Here is a 13,187-nt window from a genome sequence, read left to right as displayed (position 1 = left end):
ATCCGGCACACGGTTCCATGCATCGGTCTGTTTGAGTGACAATGCTCTTGACGTTAACGGGGAAGCGAACCCACTGTTTCGCGGCGCAGGGGTCCCCTCATGATACGAGGATCTCCATCATCACACGTCGCGGGTATCCACCACCAACACGGCCCGCGTTCCACGGCATGCTCGGCTCCAGTAGACGAGTATATTGATGGTTGAGCCGGCTTTTTGGTTGTCCACCATGACTTGAATGCGTACTCGAACTCGTTGCCTCTCACTGTAAAGAAACCACATTCCAGGCCCAGATACCTCAAGACGATGATGGACCGTCAAAGAGACATGAATGTTAATGATGCACAGAAGTCCGAGGAGATCTACCTATTACCGAACGTGTATTCCGAGGCCAAGGACATGACCGCCAAGGAGCTGCCCGGACTGAGCGAACACGCTTCGGAACAGGAAGACCCCTTCTCGGACTACTCGCAAGACTCAATCGACACACTACCTGAAAAGGAAAGGGCTCGAGTCTCTTCAGGGCTCTTCCCTGCGCCGACTGACCAAGACACCGTCCAAGAACCCAAGATCAAGCGTACACCTTCGACGAAACAGCAGTATCCGGGACGAACCTCCGGCATGGAATATCGCATGAAAGCCATTGAAAATCTTCTGTCCGAGCTGACGCCCACATCGATACCATCGACGCCATTGCCGACTCCACCATTACCGACCACATCACGACCAGCGACCCCACCTTCACGATCAACTACACCGCGACCAACCACTCCACAGCGAACCGCATCACCGCCAGAAGCCCAGGAGGAAAGGACTCTGACCCCGCCTTCGGATGGTCATACTGAAGTGTTTACCTCGTCTGCGCCATCAACGCAAGCTCCACAAATGCCACCGCCTCAATTACCGCCCCCCGAATCACCGCCGCCTGCGTCACCGCCGCTTGACATAGCATTTCCACCGCTTGAAACTTCTCCACCTCTCAGAATCACCCGACAACCAGGCATCGTCCCAGAGCGTAAAGAAAGCTTTGGCACGCCGTCACTGTCGCAGAGGACGCACATGGAGTTTGGCGAACTCTGCTCTCTGTTCGAAAAGTGTCAAATGGCCATCACGTCGGACAGGAAGCAAGCGTACAAAGTCGTCAACGCCGCCTTGGTTGCGGAAAACAAGCCAAGCAAAGAGGCCCTCTCCATCAGCTGCATCCGGCTGGACTGCGACGGGCGATTCATCGGGCCCGTCTACACCAAGTTCAAGATCAGGAAATACAGAGGACGGCGAAGCGTGGCTTCCCTCCCCATTCTCCCCTTCTGCATGAACTCGGACCCGGCGGGCGTTCGCGAAATCCTCGTGTGCCGTGGGAGGATCTTTGTCAAGGTCGCAACGGGCAGGCACATGCACTGCCAGGGAACGACCATGACTTCTCATGAGCAAGTCGACGGCCAAGTCATGATCGACTTCCAACAAGCAATCGCCCGCAATCCACACTGGGCCCCCACCATAATCGGCGTCAGAAGCGACACTGACGACGACGACGACGAAGTCGAAGCCTGGGAATCGGTCCAAGCAGCGGGAATACCCGACTCCCTCTTGCAGCCGCGAGAGCTGAGCGACGCGGACACGAGACTCAGCGACGACGCGCTGATGCTGCTGCCCCGCCGCGTCTTCGGCTTCGTCTTCGGCACCAGGACGTGGGCGGCGCTGGACGTCGGCGACCTGCACGGCACGCGCGACAAGACGGGCAGCGAGGGCTTCAAGCGCCTCGCGCTGCCCCGGCGCCACCGCGAGAAGCTGGAGCCGCTCCTGCGCCAGCACTTCCGGCAGCGCCAGAGCGCCAGGGCCGACCGTCTCGATCCCGCCTCGTCCCAGCACCAGATCGACTTCTTCCGGCGCGAGCAGCCCGGGCTGGCCGTCCTGCTGCACGGCGTGCCCGGCGTCGGCAAGACGCTGACGGCCGAGTGCGTGGCGAGCCACTTCTCGCGCCCGCTCTTCGCCCTCCCGTGCGGCGACCTCCTCGCCATGACGACCCAGCAGCAGCTGGACGAAGTCTTCGCCCTGGCCGCGGCGTGGGACGCCGTGCTGCTCGTCGAAGACGCCGATCCCCTCTTCGCCAGCTCCCCCGCAGCCTCTTCCCCCACAGCCGCCGCAGCAGCAGCATTCCTGCGCGCACTAGACACGTACCCAGGCCTCCTCTTCCTGACCACAACCACTTCCCCCTCCTCGTCTTCCTCCCCTTCCCCCTCCCCCTTCTCCCCCTCCCCCCTCCACTCCCCCTCCCCCCTCCACTCCCCCTCCTCCCCCCTCCACTCCCGCATCCGCCTCTCCCTCTTCTACCCCCCCTTCGACGAGCGCACCGCCCTCGACGTCTGGGACATCGCCATCTGGCAGGCCAAGCGCCAGCGCCCCAGCATGCGCATCAAAGCCGACGAGGTGCTGGGCTTCGCCGCGGAGAATTACCACCGCCAGCAACAGCGGCAGCGGCAGCAACAGCAGCACGTCGCGACCGGTGATCGTCCTCGGTGGTGGCGCGGTTCAGCAGGTTGTTGGAGCGGCCGCCAGATCCGCAACGCGTTTTGGAATGCCATTGCGCTGGCGGAGGATGAGGCGTCGTATGGGGGTGGGGTGGGGGGTGGGGGTGGGGTTGGTGATGGTGGTGGTGGTAGTGGTAGGGAGAAGAACAAGAAGAAGAAGAAAGAGGAGGGGAGGCGGACGGGGTCGTCATCGGCGGCGGCGTCGACGAACACGGTCACGCTGCGGCGACGGCACTTCGAGCTCGTTGCGGAGGCGGCGGAGGAGTTTGACGAGGGGGTGGTGGGGATGATGGCCGTGGGCGGAGGCGTGCAGCAGCAACAAAAGACGAGACGGCTGACGACGGCGACGACGACGACGACGACGACGGATTCTGCTGGTGCTGGCGGTGGTGCTGGTGCTGGTGGGTCGATGAACGCGCCGCTGCCGCCGCTGCCGCCGCTGCCGCCGCTTTCCCCGCCCGCTCACGCCGTCGCCACTGCCAGCGCTTCGGTCAGGCGGCAGCAGGAGCTGGCAGGCGAGGACCGTTCGTCTTCCTCTTCTTCCTTCTTCTTCTTCTCCCCCCGCGACGAGTCGTCGAAACAACAACGTCAGCAACAGCACCACCCCCACCAGCGCCCCGCCACCGCCCTCGTCCGGTCCAACACGCTGCCGTCGTTTTCGTCGTTCCCATCGTCATCGTCAGCCGGCGGGTCGGCGGGACAGCCGCACGCGGGCCGCAGGCGCGGGACGACGGTCGTGACGGCGGCGGCGGCGCAGTCGACGAGGCCGGGGCTGCCGCCGTTGCCGAAGATGCCGCGGCCGGGAACTGGACTAGTAGGGCATGGGCAGGGGCATGGGAGGAGGCTGTCGCAGTTGTCGGTGATGCAGTTGCCGCCGGGGGAGCGTGGGCGGGAAGAAGAGGAGGAGGGGGAGGGGGAGGAGAGGAAGCAGGGGGGTGAATGGCGACGGGTGCGTACGGGGTGGGAGGCGGAGGCGGATCAGGGGTCGAGGTCGAGGTCGAGGGGGGCGGCGGCGGCGATGCGGAGTGGTGGTGGTGGAGGCAGGTACGCTTCGTCTTCGGGGAGGCCGCCGAACGGGGATGCTGCGAAGGCGGCGGCGGCGTCGTCGAAAAGGTGGTCGAGGTCGAACGGCGGGAGCGGGGAGGAGGGGGAGATGGACGACGGTTGGAGCGAGACGACGAGGCGGGATTCGGGGGCGGAGGAGTGGAACAGCGCGGAGGTGGAGAGGAATCTGATTGATAATTTCACGGCGATTGCGTATAGATAGATAGATGGAGAGGGAGAGAGCCGCTCATGGATAAGGTATAGAAGGCGTATGAGTTGACCCCGTTTCAATGATTCAGTGTGGTTGATAGGTTGTCCTGGAAAGATGAGGGGTGTCTTTTCCATCAGCACTATTATTGTTTTCCATTTCCGGCCACGACGAGCACGTCCGGTACAACTACGCCACCCTCGACCAAGACTTCACCAACCCCATTCCTTCTCCCACCTCCCCCCCTTCCTACACCCCCCGCTCACTAAAACCCACTCTTCCCCACAAACTCCCTCCACGACACCGGCCTCTCCCCCTCCTCCAAAATCGCCAAACTCCCCTCCAACCCCGCCCCCCCATAATACCCCGGCTCCTCGATGAAAAGGTGGTTCTCGAGCATCTCCTCGGCCATGAAGTCGGGCAGGGCGCCCTTGTACTGCTCGGGCGAGACCCGGACGTACGTCGCCTCCTTGCCCGTCACCTCCTCCAGCTCGGCGAGGATGCGCTCGGGGGAGTAGTAGTCGGCGGCGCCGAAGACGGAGGCGCCGAGGAGGCGGTCGCGGTTCTTGATGATGGCTTTGACGAATTTGCCTGTGTTGGGGGGATGGTCAGCTAGGGTAGTAGAGAGGAAATGGAATGGGATAGCAAACTCACCCGTGTCCTCAGCGATGTCGACGAGCGGGAACGGGGCGTCCTTGCCGACAGGGAAAGCCAAGGTGTATGATTTCCCATCGTCGGCCTTTTGCAGCATCTGCGCAAAGTTGCTCATGAAGTAGCCGGGCAGGTAAAAGGTGGCGGGGACGTTCGTCTCGTGGCGGATGTAGTCGGCGATGTCGGCCTTGCCGTCAAAGTGCGGGACGTGGCCGAGGCGGCCGGCCGTGAGCTTGGTGACGTTGAGCAGCGTCGAGAAGATGAGGTGCTGCACGCCCGCGTCGGCGGCGGCGTCGGCCACGTTCTTGCCCTGCGTGACCTCGACCGAGTACTGGACCGACTCCCAGTAGTTGGTGACGAGGAAGACGGTGTGGGAGCCGTGGATCGCGGCGGTCAGGGAGGACTTGGAGTTCATGTCGGCCTGTACGTCACGTGTCAGTCTGTGTCGTCGGGCGATTGTGACGTCTGTCGGATGCACGAACGCTCTTCATCTCGACGCCCTGCTTGGTGAGTGCCTGGGCGGCGGGCTTGGAGGCATCGCGGGTGATGCCTCGGACCTTGAATTCTTTGGAGAGGACTGGGTCGGCGAGGATGTGCTTGATGACGGAGCCGCCCTGGTTGCCAGTGGCACCGAAGACAGTGATGAGCTTGGACATTGTTCGGATTCGAGTGTGATGCGGGAAAGCGAGTTGGAGATGTGAGTTGAGTATCATCCATCCCAATGCTTGGAGAGCCGCAGTCTTAAACATGTGCCCAGGGCGGGGTAACAGCGCCGATGAAGTCATTCAACTCCAACTCCAGCCCCCCCTCTGCGCAATTTGTCAGTGCTGAGAGAGAACTTACAAACTGCAGCATAAGCTTCAGACTGCGGGCAATTCGTAAGCCTGGTCCGAATGGCCGAGCAGACAAGAGACGGGCCAAGTACTCGCCACCCTGGAACAGCCTTGGTCGAGAAGCGGCAGCGGAGCATGCATTGCCGTTTGGGGTTAGCCATTCTCGCTCGCACGCTTCGGGAGACAGCAAAAGCCGGCCCGACTTCGACTCGGCATCAGCTGCCGCGTCGGCCTGCGAATCACGCGAAAGCCGAAGTAGCCTAAGCAGCCACCTTCGCAAACAGTTGACAGCGAGATGTCCTGAGGACACTTTATAGGGGACCCACTTTCCAGCAACTGGTCTCCACTCCTTCCTTTGTCCAACAACCTGCATCACAACCGCGAATCCACTACGCTTGTCTCAATGACTTCGAGCACCACGACATGCTCGGTGGCAGCTCCATCGACAGAGACCCATTGCTCTATTGACAGCAATGCGCTGGACGAGATGCGTGCCCCTACGGATGGTCAGATACCTTACGGACCAGAGACACAGAAGCGGATGACCTCCATGTCACCTTTCCCCGAGAAACCAGCACAACACGGTCCTTTCCAAGGGCGACCGAGGCTTCAAAATCGTGCCCGCCGAGCGAGCCGGTTGCGGGAGCTGGAGCATCGCGCGCAATGTCTGGAGGCTTCGGAGCAACGCATGCGAATGAAGAACGAGAAACTAAGGATGAAGTTGGTGACGTGTGAGATGGCGCTGCAGTTGCTCCGGCGCGAGCACGGCGAAGGCGACGACGAACAATGGGTGGCGTGCAGCCAGGCTCATCGTCCAAAAACAGCCATCCGCGATTCGAGCTTGTATCAGGAGGAACTGCTGAACTCAACCTGCTGGGAGAAAGAGGGCCTTTTCTTGGGACAGGGTTAGAACATAGAAATCGTAGAGAAATCGCATTAATAGATAGTACAGTCCGCGAAGCTGTAGCCCGGGCGGAGGGTGATGGTAGAGTACACTACCGCAACGGGTTGAGTAAGTCAATCGTAACGGAACGATGAAGGTATGTCCCAAACGCCGTTCCCAATGCAAAACCTTGCGTGATTTCTTCCGAGTCCGTGTCAACCGTGTGTTTTCTCAATGTCGTAGTTCCGTCCCCTGCGCCAATGGACAAATACAAAAGCTCGGTGAGCTCGATGTATAATACAAGTTCCGACGCATCATGTTCGGAAATGCGCTGCGAGGGATCAGACTCGCACTCTTTTGATGGAGGCTTCGCGTTGCTGATGGGGTCCTCGTTGGCAGCCATTCGAGTCGCCGCGGCCGCCGCAGCAGGTCCAGACGAAGCCTTCGGGGTACTGTGGGAAGTTGTTCCTCATGTTTTCTTCATTGTCGAGCGGGCCGTATGTTTTGTCGCACCAGTCAGTCCAGATGTCGTGGTCGAGGTCGACATTGAGCGGTCCTGGGGCCGGCAAAATACATATCAGCTGATGCACCACCAAACGACGCATTCCATCAACGAGCAAACGCACCAAGATGCCACACACAGTCGCCGGGGCTGCTGTTGTCGGCGACGGTCTCGAACTTCCTGTTGCAGCGGACGCACTCGACGAATTGAACGCTTGGGCGTTTGCGGCTTGGCGGGGTGGCGGGGACGGCGCCACCATTCGCATTGGCGTGCAGCACGGCGGCCATGGGCAGAACGGACGGAAACGACGTGGCGGCAGACAGCGATGAGGGCGGGCGGTGGAAGACGGGCTCCTCGCTGCTGCTGCGCGAGTCGACCATGAGTTCGTGGCCGACGAGCTCGCGGGCGACGGCCGACTTTTCGCAGATGGCCTTGAGCGTCATCTTCAGGCGCTCATGGCTTGCGTAATCAATGGCTTCGCGCAGGGCCCTGGATGTCATGCTTTTTTTGATTTTTGTGTTCCGGAATCCGGGGTTGCGGGAGGGCGTGAATGGGAGCCGTAGGGCTGAGCTGGTGTGATGGCGATCGCTGGGCGGGAGAATGCTGGGGCTGGGGTATAAGAGGCGTCGTGATCGCAGGCAATGGGGTGGGATCGGACACCTGTGCGCGCGTGATTTTGGCTGTCCTGAAACCCCTGACCTGCGGCGTGCTGGTTGCCCCTGGGATGCTGCAGCCCTCACGACAGTTCTGCACGTAGCCGGCGCGCTCTTTGGCAGGGGTACGTGCGTGCAGGTGGTGGATGAACGGACGTGACAGGTGACAATGGGGTTTCACGTGCGAGCGCAACAAAGGCGCGCAAATCAAAGAGCGGGCTCACGGGCTGAACGAAGGGAGGGCATCAAGCTAACGGGCCCCGATCGCTGGCCAACACGTGTTCGCCTATCGATCGCCATGCCCCCCACTGCAACTCCCCACCTCTTTCTCCATCGTCGCCCTTCCACATGGCATTCCAGAATAATGGTGCTGAGAAGTCGGCTTGTCCCGGATTGCAGCGCCGACCAGATGAGCCATTGAGCAATCTTGGCTCTTAAGGGAAGCTGTGCGTCACATCCATGACCAAATGCATCCCGTCCGGAGAGTAGTGATGAAGCCCGCTTCTTCATCGGCCATCATTTCGAATCATGCAGGTGGATGAAACGGCAGAGCCCATCTTTCCGCCCGCGAACACCTCGGCGCGTTGACCCAGCAACGTCGGCCCCGTACAACAACAAGACCAACACCATGACCGTCAGACGTCGTCACCCACCAAACACGACCTACCTAGTTCCCTCTTGCTCGAAGCCTCCATTCCCTTAACCCACGCATCCGCAACAATGTCATCACCCTCATCACAACAACAAGCCCTCATCGACGCGATCCAGGCGGCGTCGCCGGAGCTGGTGCGCGAGATCCTGCTGCGCATCGCCTTCGCGGAGCGGCCGTGCCGCGAGGCGGTCGAGCAGGAATTCCTGGTGCAGACGGTGCAGTCGTCCTTTTCGCGGCTGAGCTGGGACGGCAGCGGCGGCGGCGGTAGCGGCAGCGGCAGCGGCTCGTCGACGACGACGACGACGAAGCGGCGGCGCTACGAGAGCTGCGCCCGGTGCGCGGCCGAGTACGACGTCACCAAGAACGAGGGCGAGGCGTGTCGGTGGCATCCTGGTGAGCTTGGGTTTTTCGTTTTGCGCTGTCCGTCCGGGGCCTGGGCTGATTGGTGTGGTGGCCATGTGTGTGTGTGCGTGCAGGGGGGCTGGCTGTCAACTGGAACACCGGGGCGTGGAAGTACCACAGAGAGGAGCGGGATGGGGCGATTGATTCGCCCGAGTCGCGGGCGAGGTTCCCGGAGCGGTTTCTGTGGAGCTGTTGCGGGATGCAGGGCGATGTCAAGGGCGCGGGGTGCCAGGCGGGCCATCATGCGGAGCCGGGGTACTCGGACATGAAGAGAGTGTGCCAGTCGGATGGAGGCGAGTCGATGGAGATGTAGTAGAATGTGCGGTTACTGCATTGGGAAATTTGCAAAGGGCGCGCCGGTGCGTGGGAAAGGGCGACGCACGACGTCATCGGCGCGAAGACGCGTGCCGTCCTGTGCGACGCGACACGCCACGCCAGGGACGCGTCCAATCTACCTACTCTTAAGACGTCTTCACACACAGCAGTCGCTATGGATGATGTTGCAGCCGTCCGCGACACAGTCTTTTCGACGAGCCATGAGCTGCTTCAAATATGCTTGGCCCAGCTATACGCGAGGCCGTCGAATGGTCGCTTCTAGTGCCGGCAGACGCCCCTACCGGCAAGGAAGATGCCATCCCAATCCCACACGTCAAAATCTATGCGCCGTCCAGCACCAAGCGGAAGAGATATGAAGAGATATGACATGCACTTGGCAGTAGTCATGGATTCCCTTCTGGTCGTCGTCGGCCCGACAACAAGCGAGACCAGTGCACCAGAAGAACAAGGCTCTGCAACACCCTCATCCGAATTTGCAATCCCCATCCCTTTCTTCCCTACAACATGGACGCCGCTGACGACGAATTGCAAGCCATGCTTGCCGCCAACTTGGAGCGCTTGCAGTTTGTTCTGTTGGCAACTCTTGACAGCGAGTACGGCAGGAGCATTGTCGAGGACGAACTCGACGAGCTGGACCTTCGCCTCGAGCAGCCGCACATGGAACAGCAACCAGCCGTTGTCTTGCCTGCCAAATCTAAATCTGCAAAACGCAAGAGGTTCGACCGCTGCGAACAGTGCGAGCGAGACTTCGACGTCACGGCCAACGGACACGACCATTGCGTCTGGCATTCCGGTATGGGCCCCCATTTCCATTTATCTTTATTCGATCCCGTCGCTGACCGTCGAGCAGGCTACCTGATGATCAACTCGGAAGAGGGCTACTGGTGTGGCGCCGCTGAGGACATTGACACCCAGGAGAACCGCCAAGAGTTTCCCGAAGCTTTCGTGTGGAGCTGCTGTAATGAGCAAAGCGATGCTGAAGGCTGCCTGATCGGTTATCACAAAGCTGGCACCGCGTCTCAGAAAAAGTACCGCTCTTGATGCCGGGCCCCATCTTCTTGCAGCGGTCCATCGGCGCCATCATTGCGAAACTTGGCCATTGCTCTGGTGATGCGACTGCTCAAAACCCCACCTCTCCGCGAAAAAAAGAAAAAGAAGAAAAAAGCAATTTCGCGCTGGCAGTTCACCCCAAGAAGTGCTTGCACATCGAATGATAGCCGGGACGAGCTTCCGAAAACGACCATCTGAGCACGGCATTTGTCGTGGCAACCCCACCAGCGACATGGGGTGCCGACAACTCTTAACCACGCCTCGCTCATCACATCAACTTCTCCTCAGCACCTCCGAACCATGTTGTCATCCCCAGTCATCAATGCCATCAGCTCCGCCGACGATGAACGTCTCCGCAAGACCCTGATCGCCATAATTGCCGATCCACACGGCAAAAAGCTGGTGGAAAACGAGCTTCTGATACCAGCAAACCACTCCGATGCGAACCCCAAGAAACGCAACAAGTATGAGCATTGCCGCCAGTGTGGCCAAGAATTCGAGTTCGCATTAAGCAAGGAATCCGAATGTTCCTGGCACAGCGGTAGTCGCCCCTCACTCGCATCCTACCAAATTTCCTCCGTGTTGATGCCTTGCTTAGGTGAATGTGACGTCGACTGGGACTCTGGCTTCTGGGACGACACCGATGACGACATCTTCGGTCCAATCGACACCGACGAGAATCGAGAAGAGTATCCCGAGGGCTTTGTCTGGACGTGCTGCGGAGGCCAGGCGGACGCCGAGGGTTGTAAGAGGGGGTTTCACAAGCAACGTGGTGGTGCAAAAAGGGCACGAGCCTGAAGAGGTTTTAGATTGTTTCGTTCTGTCATCAGGGAGAAATCGGACGTGGGGAAGCAGTGAATAAACCTCATCTAGTACACGCTGTTTTCTCACAGACGCGTCGCTCCCTTTTCTTTCTGTGCTCTCTTCGCTGCATCCCTGCCAGCTCGTCTGCCCCAAACCGTCCCCGCAGTCAAGCCGCTGCCACCGGGGTAGTTTCCATAGAAAAGTCCTCCCAACATCTCACCCACAGCATACAATCCGTCAATCGGCTTCCCCGTTGATTCCGACATGACAGCAGCTGTTTCAGGCTCGACAGCCAGCCCACCAAAGGTGAAGGTGATACCGCACCCGACCTTGACCGCCAGGAACGGCGGCTTCTCGATCGGCAGGGCCCAGTTCGACTTGGGCACGTCCAACATGCCCGGCTCCGTCGCAACGCCATCCTTGGCCGCCGGGTTAAACACCCTCTCCGGATGCCTCTCCCTATGCCTCGTCGCCGCCTCGTTGAACCGCCTTATCGTCCCTACGAACGCCTCGGGATCCCTCAACCCGCGCTCCTCGCACCTCTCGGCCAACTCCTCCAAGCTCCCAGCCTCGATCCGCTCCACCACCTCCTCCCTATACTCCTCCTTCCGCAACATGCCCGCCCCAACGGCATCCCACACCTGGAACGCCACGCCCTCCTCCCTCCCCAACACCGCCCTCCCCACCCTCGCATACGTATAGTTCCGAAAATCAGCGCCCTCGTCCACGAACCGCGCGCCCCGCACGTCCACCATCACACCCAGCGGATACCCGCTCTTCGTGTACTCGTTCGTCCTCTCCCTGTCCCCGCCTCCGTCCTCGTTCCGGGGCGCGTTCGCATCCCACGCCACGGCATGGCACCCGGCCCAGTCGCCCGCCCTCGCCGCGCCGGCGTCCCGCACCGCCACCTCCAGCGCCTCGCCCGTGTTGAACGGCGTGCCCCTCACGCGCACCCGCCCCTCCTCGCCCCACTCCCTCCCCAGAAACCGCGCCCTCATCGCCGCGTTCGCCTCGAACCCGCCCGCCGCCAGCACCACCCCTCCCGACGCGAGCACGGGCACGTCGACGCCGTCGTGCCGCAGCACGGCGCCGACGACCTTCTTCTCCGCCTTCTCAGCAGCATCCACCGCTGCACCACCACCACCACCACCACCCACAACCACCAGCCCCACCACCCCCGCCCCCCACACGACCCTGATCCCCCACCGCGCCGCCGCCCCAAGCAGGTCCTCCACAAGCCCTTTCCCGCCCCCCTCCGTCACGAGCGCCAGACCGCCCCAGAAGCGCCAGCGCGCCGCCGGCCGCGCTTCTCCTTCTCCCTCTCCTTTTCCCTCGCCCCCATCATCCCCATCTCCACCATCCCCATCTCCTCCTCCCCCACCATCTCCGTCCCGGACGCTCACGCGATACGCCTGCCTCTCCACCCCCAACCTCCACCTCACCCCCGCGCACTCCTTCAACCACCTCACCGCACCCAACGAGTCGTTGACCAGCACGGCCGCGAGGCTGGGGTCCGCACGGTCGTCCGTCACGCGCGCGATGTCCGCGGCGAAGGCGGCGGCGGGGTAGGGGGGGATGGATACTTCTTCAGGACTATAAGTGGCAGGCGCGTCGTCGTTGTTGTTTTCGTTGTTGTTGTCGTTGTTGTTGTTGTTTTTGTTGACGAGCGGGAGGAGCGTCGCGGCGCCGGCGTGCGTGGTGCGGTAGGCGCCGGCGGTGAAGTGGGTGTTGCCGCCGGCGTGGGAGGGGGGGCCTGTGGTGGTGGTGGTTAGGGGGGGTTAGGTTGGTGGGGCAAAGGGTGGGGGTGGTGGTGGGAAGGGACGGACTAAGGTGGAAAAGGGTGGGGGAAAGGGACTAGGGACTAGGGACGGATCACGCACATTTGTCGACGAGGAGGACGGATTCGGCGCCGTTTTGGGCGGCGGAGATGGCGGCGCTGAGGCCGGCGTTGCCGCTGCCGATGACGAGGACGGTGCAGTGGGGTGGGAGGGGGGGCGTCATGGTGAGGTTGGGGTTTTGTGTGAGTGTGGAGGGGAGGAGGAAGTCTTTTTGACAAAGGAAGTGAGGGCTCGTTTTTGTAACTTCTTGAGTGTGGAGTGCGGAGTACCTGCCATCGGGAGTGTCGATCGCCCGTTCCCACGTCTAAACTGCCGAACCGGCTATGAGACCCCGCACGTCGTACGTCAGATAATGTCACTCAGTGCTGTTCCGCGCGTTGTACTCGATTCTGATGGGCGAGTTGGGCTCTGCAGAGCCATCTCGTATGCTCCTTGCTGATTAGCTTCGAACTGTCGCCGAGTTTAAATTCGTACCCAATGTTTCCGAATTCAGTGTTCGAGACATGTAACAAAGAAAAGCTCTCCTACCCAGACGTTTCCAGTCGATAAGAAAGATGAGAAGGAAGGGAGGGTTTAGCAGGACATATACGTATCCAGAACGCTCAACTTAATCAGTCTAGTTCAGAATCCGACAGTCAAAAAAGCAACAAGATACATATGGCACACAACTTGCGCAGTAAAGTTATTTGTGAGCTTATCTGCGAAGTTATAAGCGAGCGGAAGCTAACGGGATCCTAGATTAAGGTCCCCTTTGAGTCAAACCATTAACCAATCGTACCAACGCAAGATCATCGCCAAAAATTCTC

General features: G+C 60.7%; 7 protein-coding genes across 7 annotated transcripts; 3 read left to right on the top strand and 4 right to left on the bottom strand.

Annotated features, from left to right (window-relative positions):
• Nucleotides 1-303: 303 nt before the first annotated feature.
• Nucleotides 304-3,792, top strand: BKCO1_4000205 (aaa family atpase; the record flags this gene model as incomplete). The annotated part of the gene is made up of 1 exon (XM_020275633.1): nucleotides 304-3,792. One exon carries the CDS (start codon nucleotides 304-306, stop codon nucleotides 3,790-3,792), a length of 3,489 nt encoding a protein of 1,162 aa, XP_020134300.1.
• A 250-nt stretch (nucleotides 3,793-4,042) lies between these two features.
• On the bottom strand, nucleotides 4,043-5,084 carry BKCO1_4000204 (family transcriptional regulator; the record flags this gene model as incomplete). Its single annotated transcript, XM_020275632.1, has 3 exons — nucleotides 4,043-4,368; nucleotides 4,432-4,849; nucleotides 4,911-5,084. 3 exons carry the CDS (start codon nucleotides 5,082-5,084, stop codon nucleotides 4,043-4,045), a joined length of 918 nt encoding a protein of 305 aa, XP_020134301.1.
• Nucleotides 5,085-6,485: 1,401 nt separating this feature from the next.
• Nucleotides 6,486-7,146, bottom strand: BKCO1_4000203 (uncharacterized protein; the record flags this gene model as incomplete). Its single annotated transcript, XM_020275631.1, has 2 exons — nucleotides 6,486-6,700; nucleotides 6,771-7,146. 2 exons carry the CDS (start codon nucleotides 7,144-7,146, stop codon nucleotides 6,486-6,488), a joined length of 591 nt encoding a protein of 196 aa, XP_020134306.1.
• Nucleotides 7,147-8,034: 888 nt separating this feature from the next.
• BKCO1_4000202 (uncharacterized protein) lies at nucleotides 8,035-8,409 on the bottom strand (the record flags this gene model as incomplete). Its single annotated transcript, XM_020275630.1, has 1 exon — nucleotides 8,035-8,409. The coding sequence occupies one exon, from the start codon at nucleotides 8,407-8,409 to the stop codon at nucleotides 8,035-8,037; it is 375 nt and encodes a 124-aa protein (XP_020134307.1).
• Nucleotides 8,410-9,193: 784 nt separating this feature from the next.
• On the top strand, nucleotides 9,194-9,730 carry BKCO1_4000201 (uncharacterized protein; the record flags this gene model as incomplete). Its single annotated transcript, XM_020275629.1, has 2 exons — nucleotides 9,194-9,482; nucleotides 9,540-9,730. The coding sequence occupies 2 exons, from the start codon at nucleotides 9,194-9,196 to the stop codon at nucleotides 9,728-9,730; spliced, it is 480 nt and encodes a 159-aa protein (XP_020134304.1).
• Nucleotides 9,731-10,039: 309 nt separating this feature from the next.
• Nucleotides 10,040-10,537, top strand: BKCO1_4000200 (uncharacterized protein; the record flags this gene model as incomplete). Its single annotated transcript, XM_020275628.1, has 1 exon — nucleotides 10,040-10,537. The coding sequence occupies one exon, from the start codon at nucleotides 10,040-10,042 to the stop codon at nucleotides 10,535-10,537; it is 498 nt and encodes a 165-aa protein (XP_020134305.1).
• An 89-nt stretch (nucleotides 10,538-10,626) lies between these two features.
• On the bottom strand, nucleotides 10,627-12,544 carry BKCO1_4000199 (fumarate reductase flavoprotein subunit; the record flags this gene model as incomplete). Its single annotated transcript, XM_020275625.1, has 2 exons — nucleotides 10,627-12,296; nucleotides 12,424-12,544. The coding sequence occupies 2 exons, from the start codon at nucleotides 12,542-12,544 to the stop codon at nucleotides 10,627-10,629; spliced, it is 1,791 nt and encodes a 596-aa protein (XP_020134218.1).
• Nucleotides 12,545-13,187: the final 643 nt, after the last annotated feature.

This window comes from Diplodia corticola (genome assembly GCF_001883845.1).
Source record: "Diplodia corticola strain CBS 112549 chromosome Unknown scaffold4, whole genome shotgun sequence".
NCBI classification, from domain to species: Eukaryota; Fungi; Ascomycota; class Dothideomycetes; order Botryosphaeriales; family Botryosphaeriaceae; genus Diplodia; species Diplodia corticola.
The sequence above is the reverse complement of the archived record's forward strand: the minus strand, read 5'-3'. Positions and strand labels throughout refer to the sequence as shown.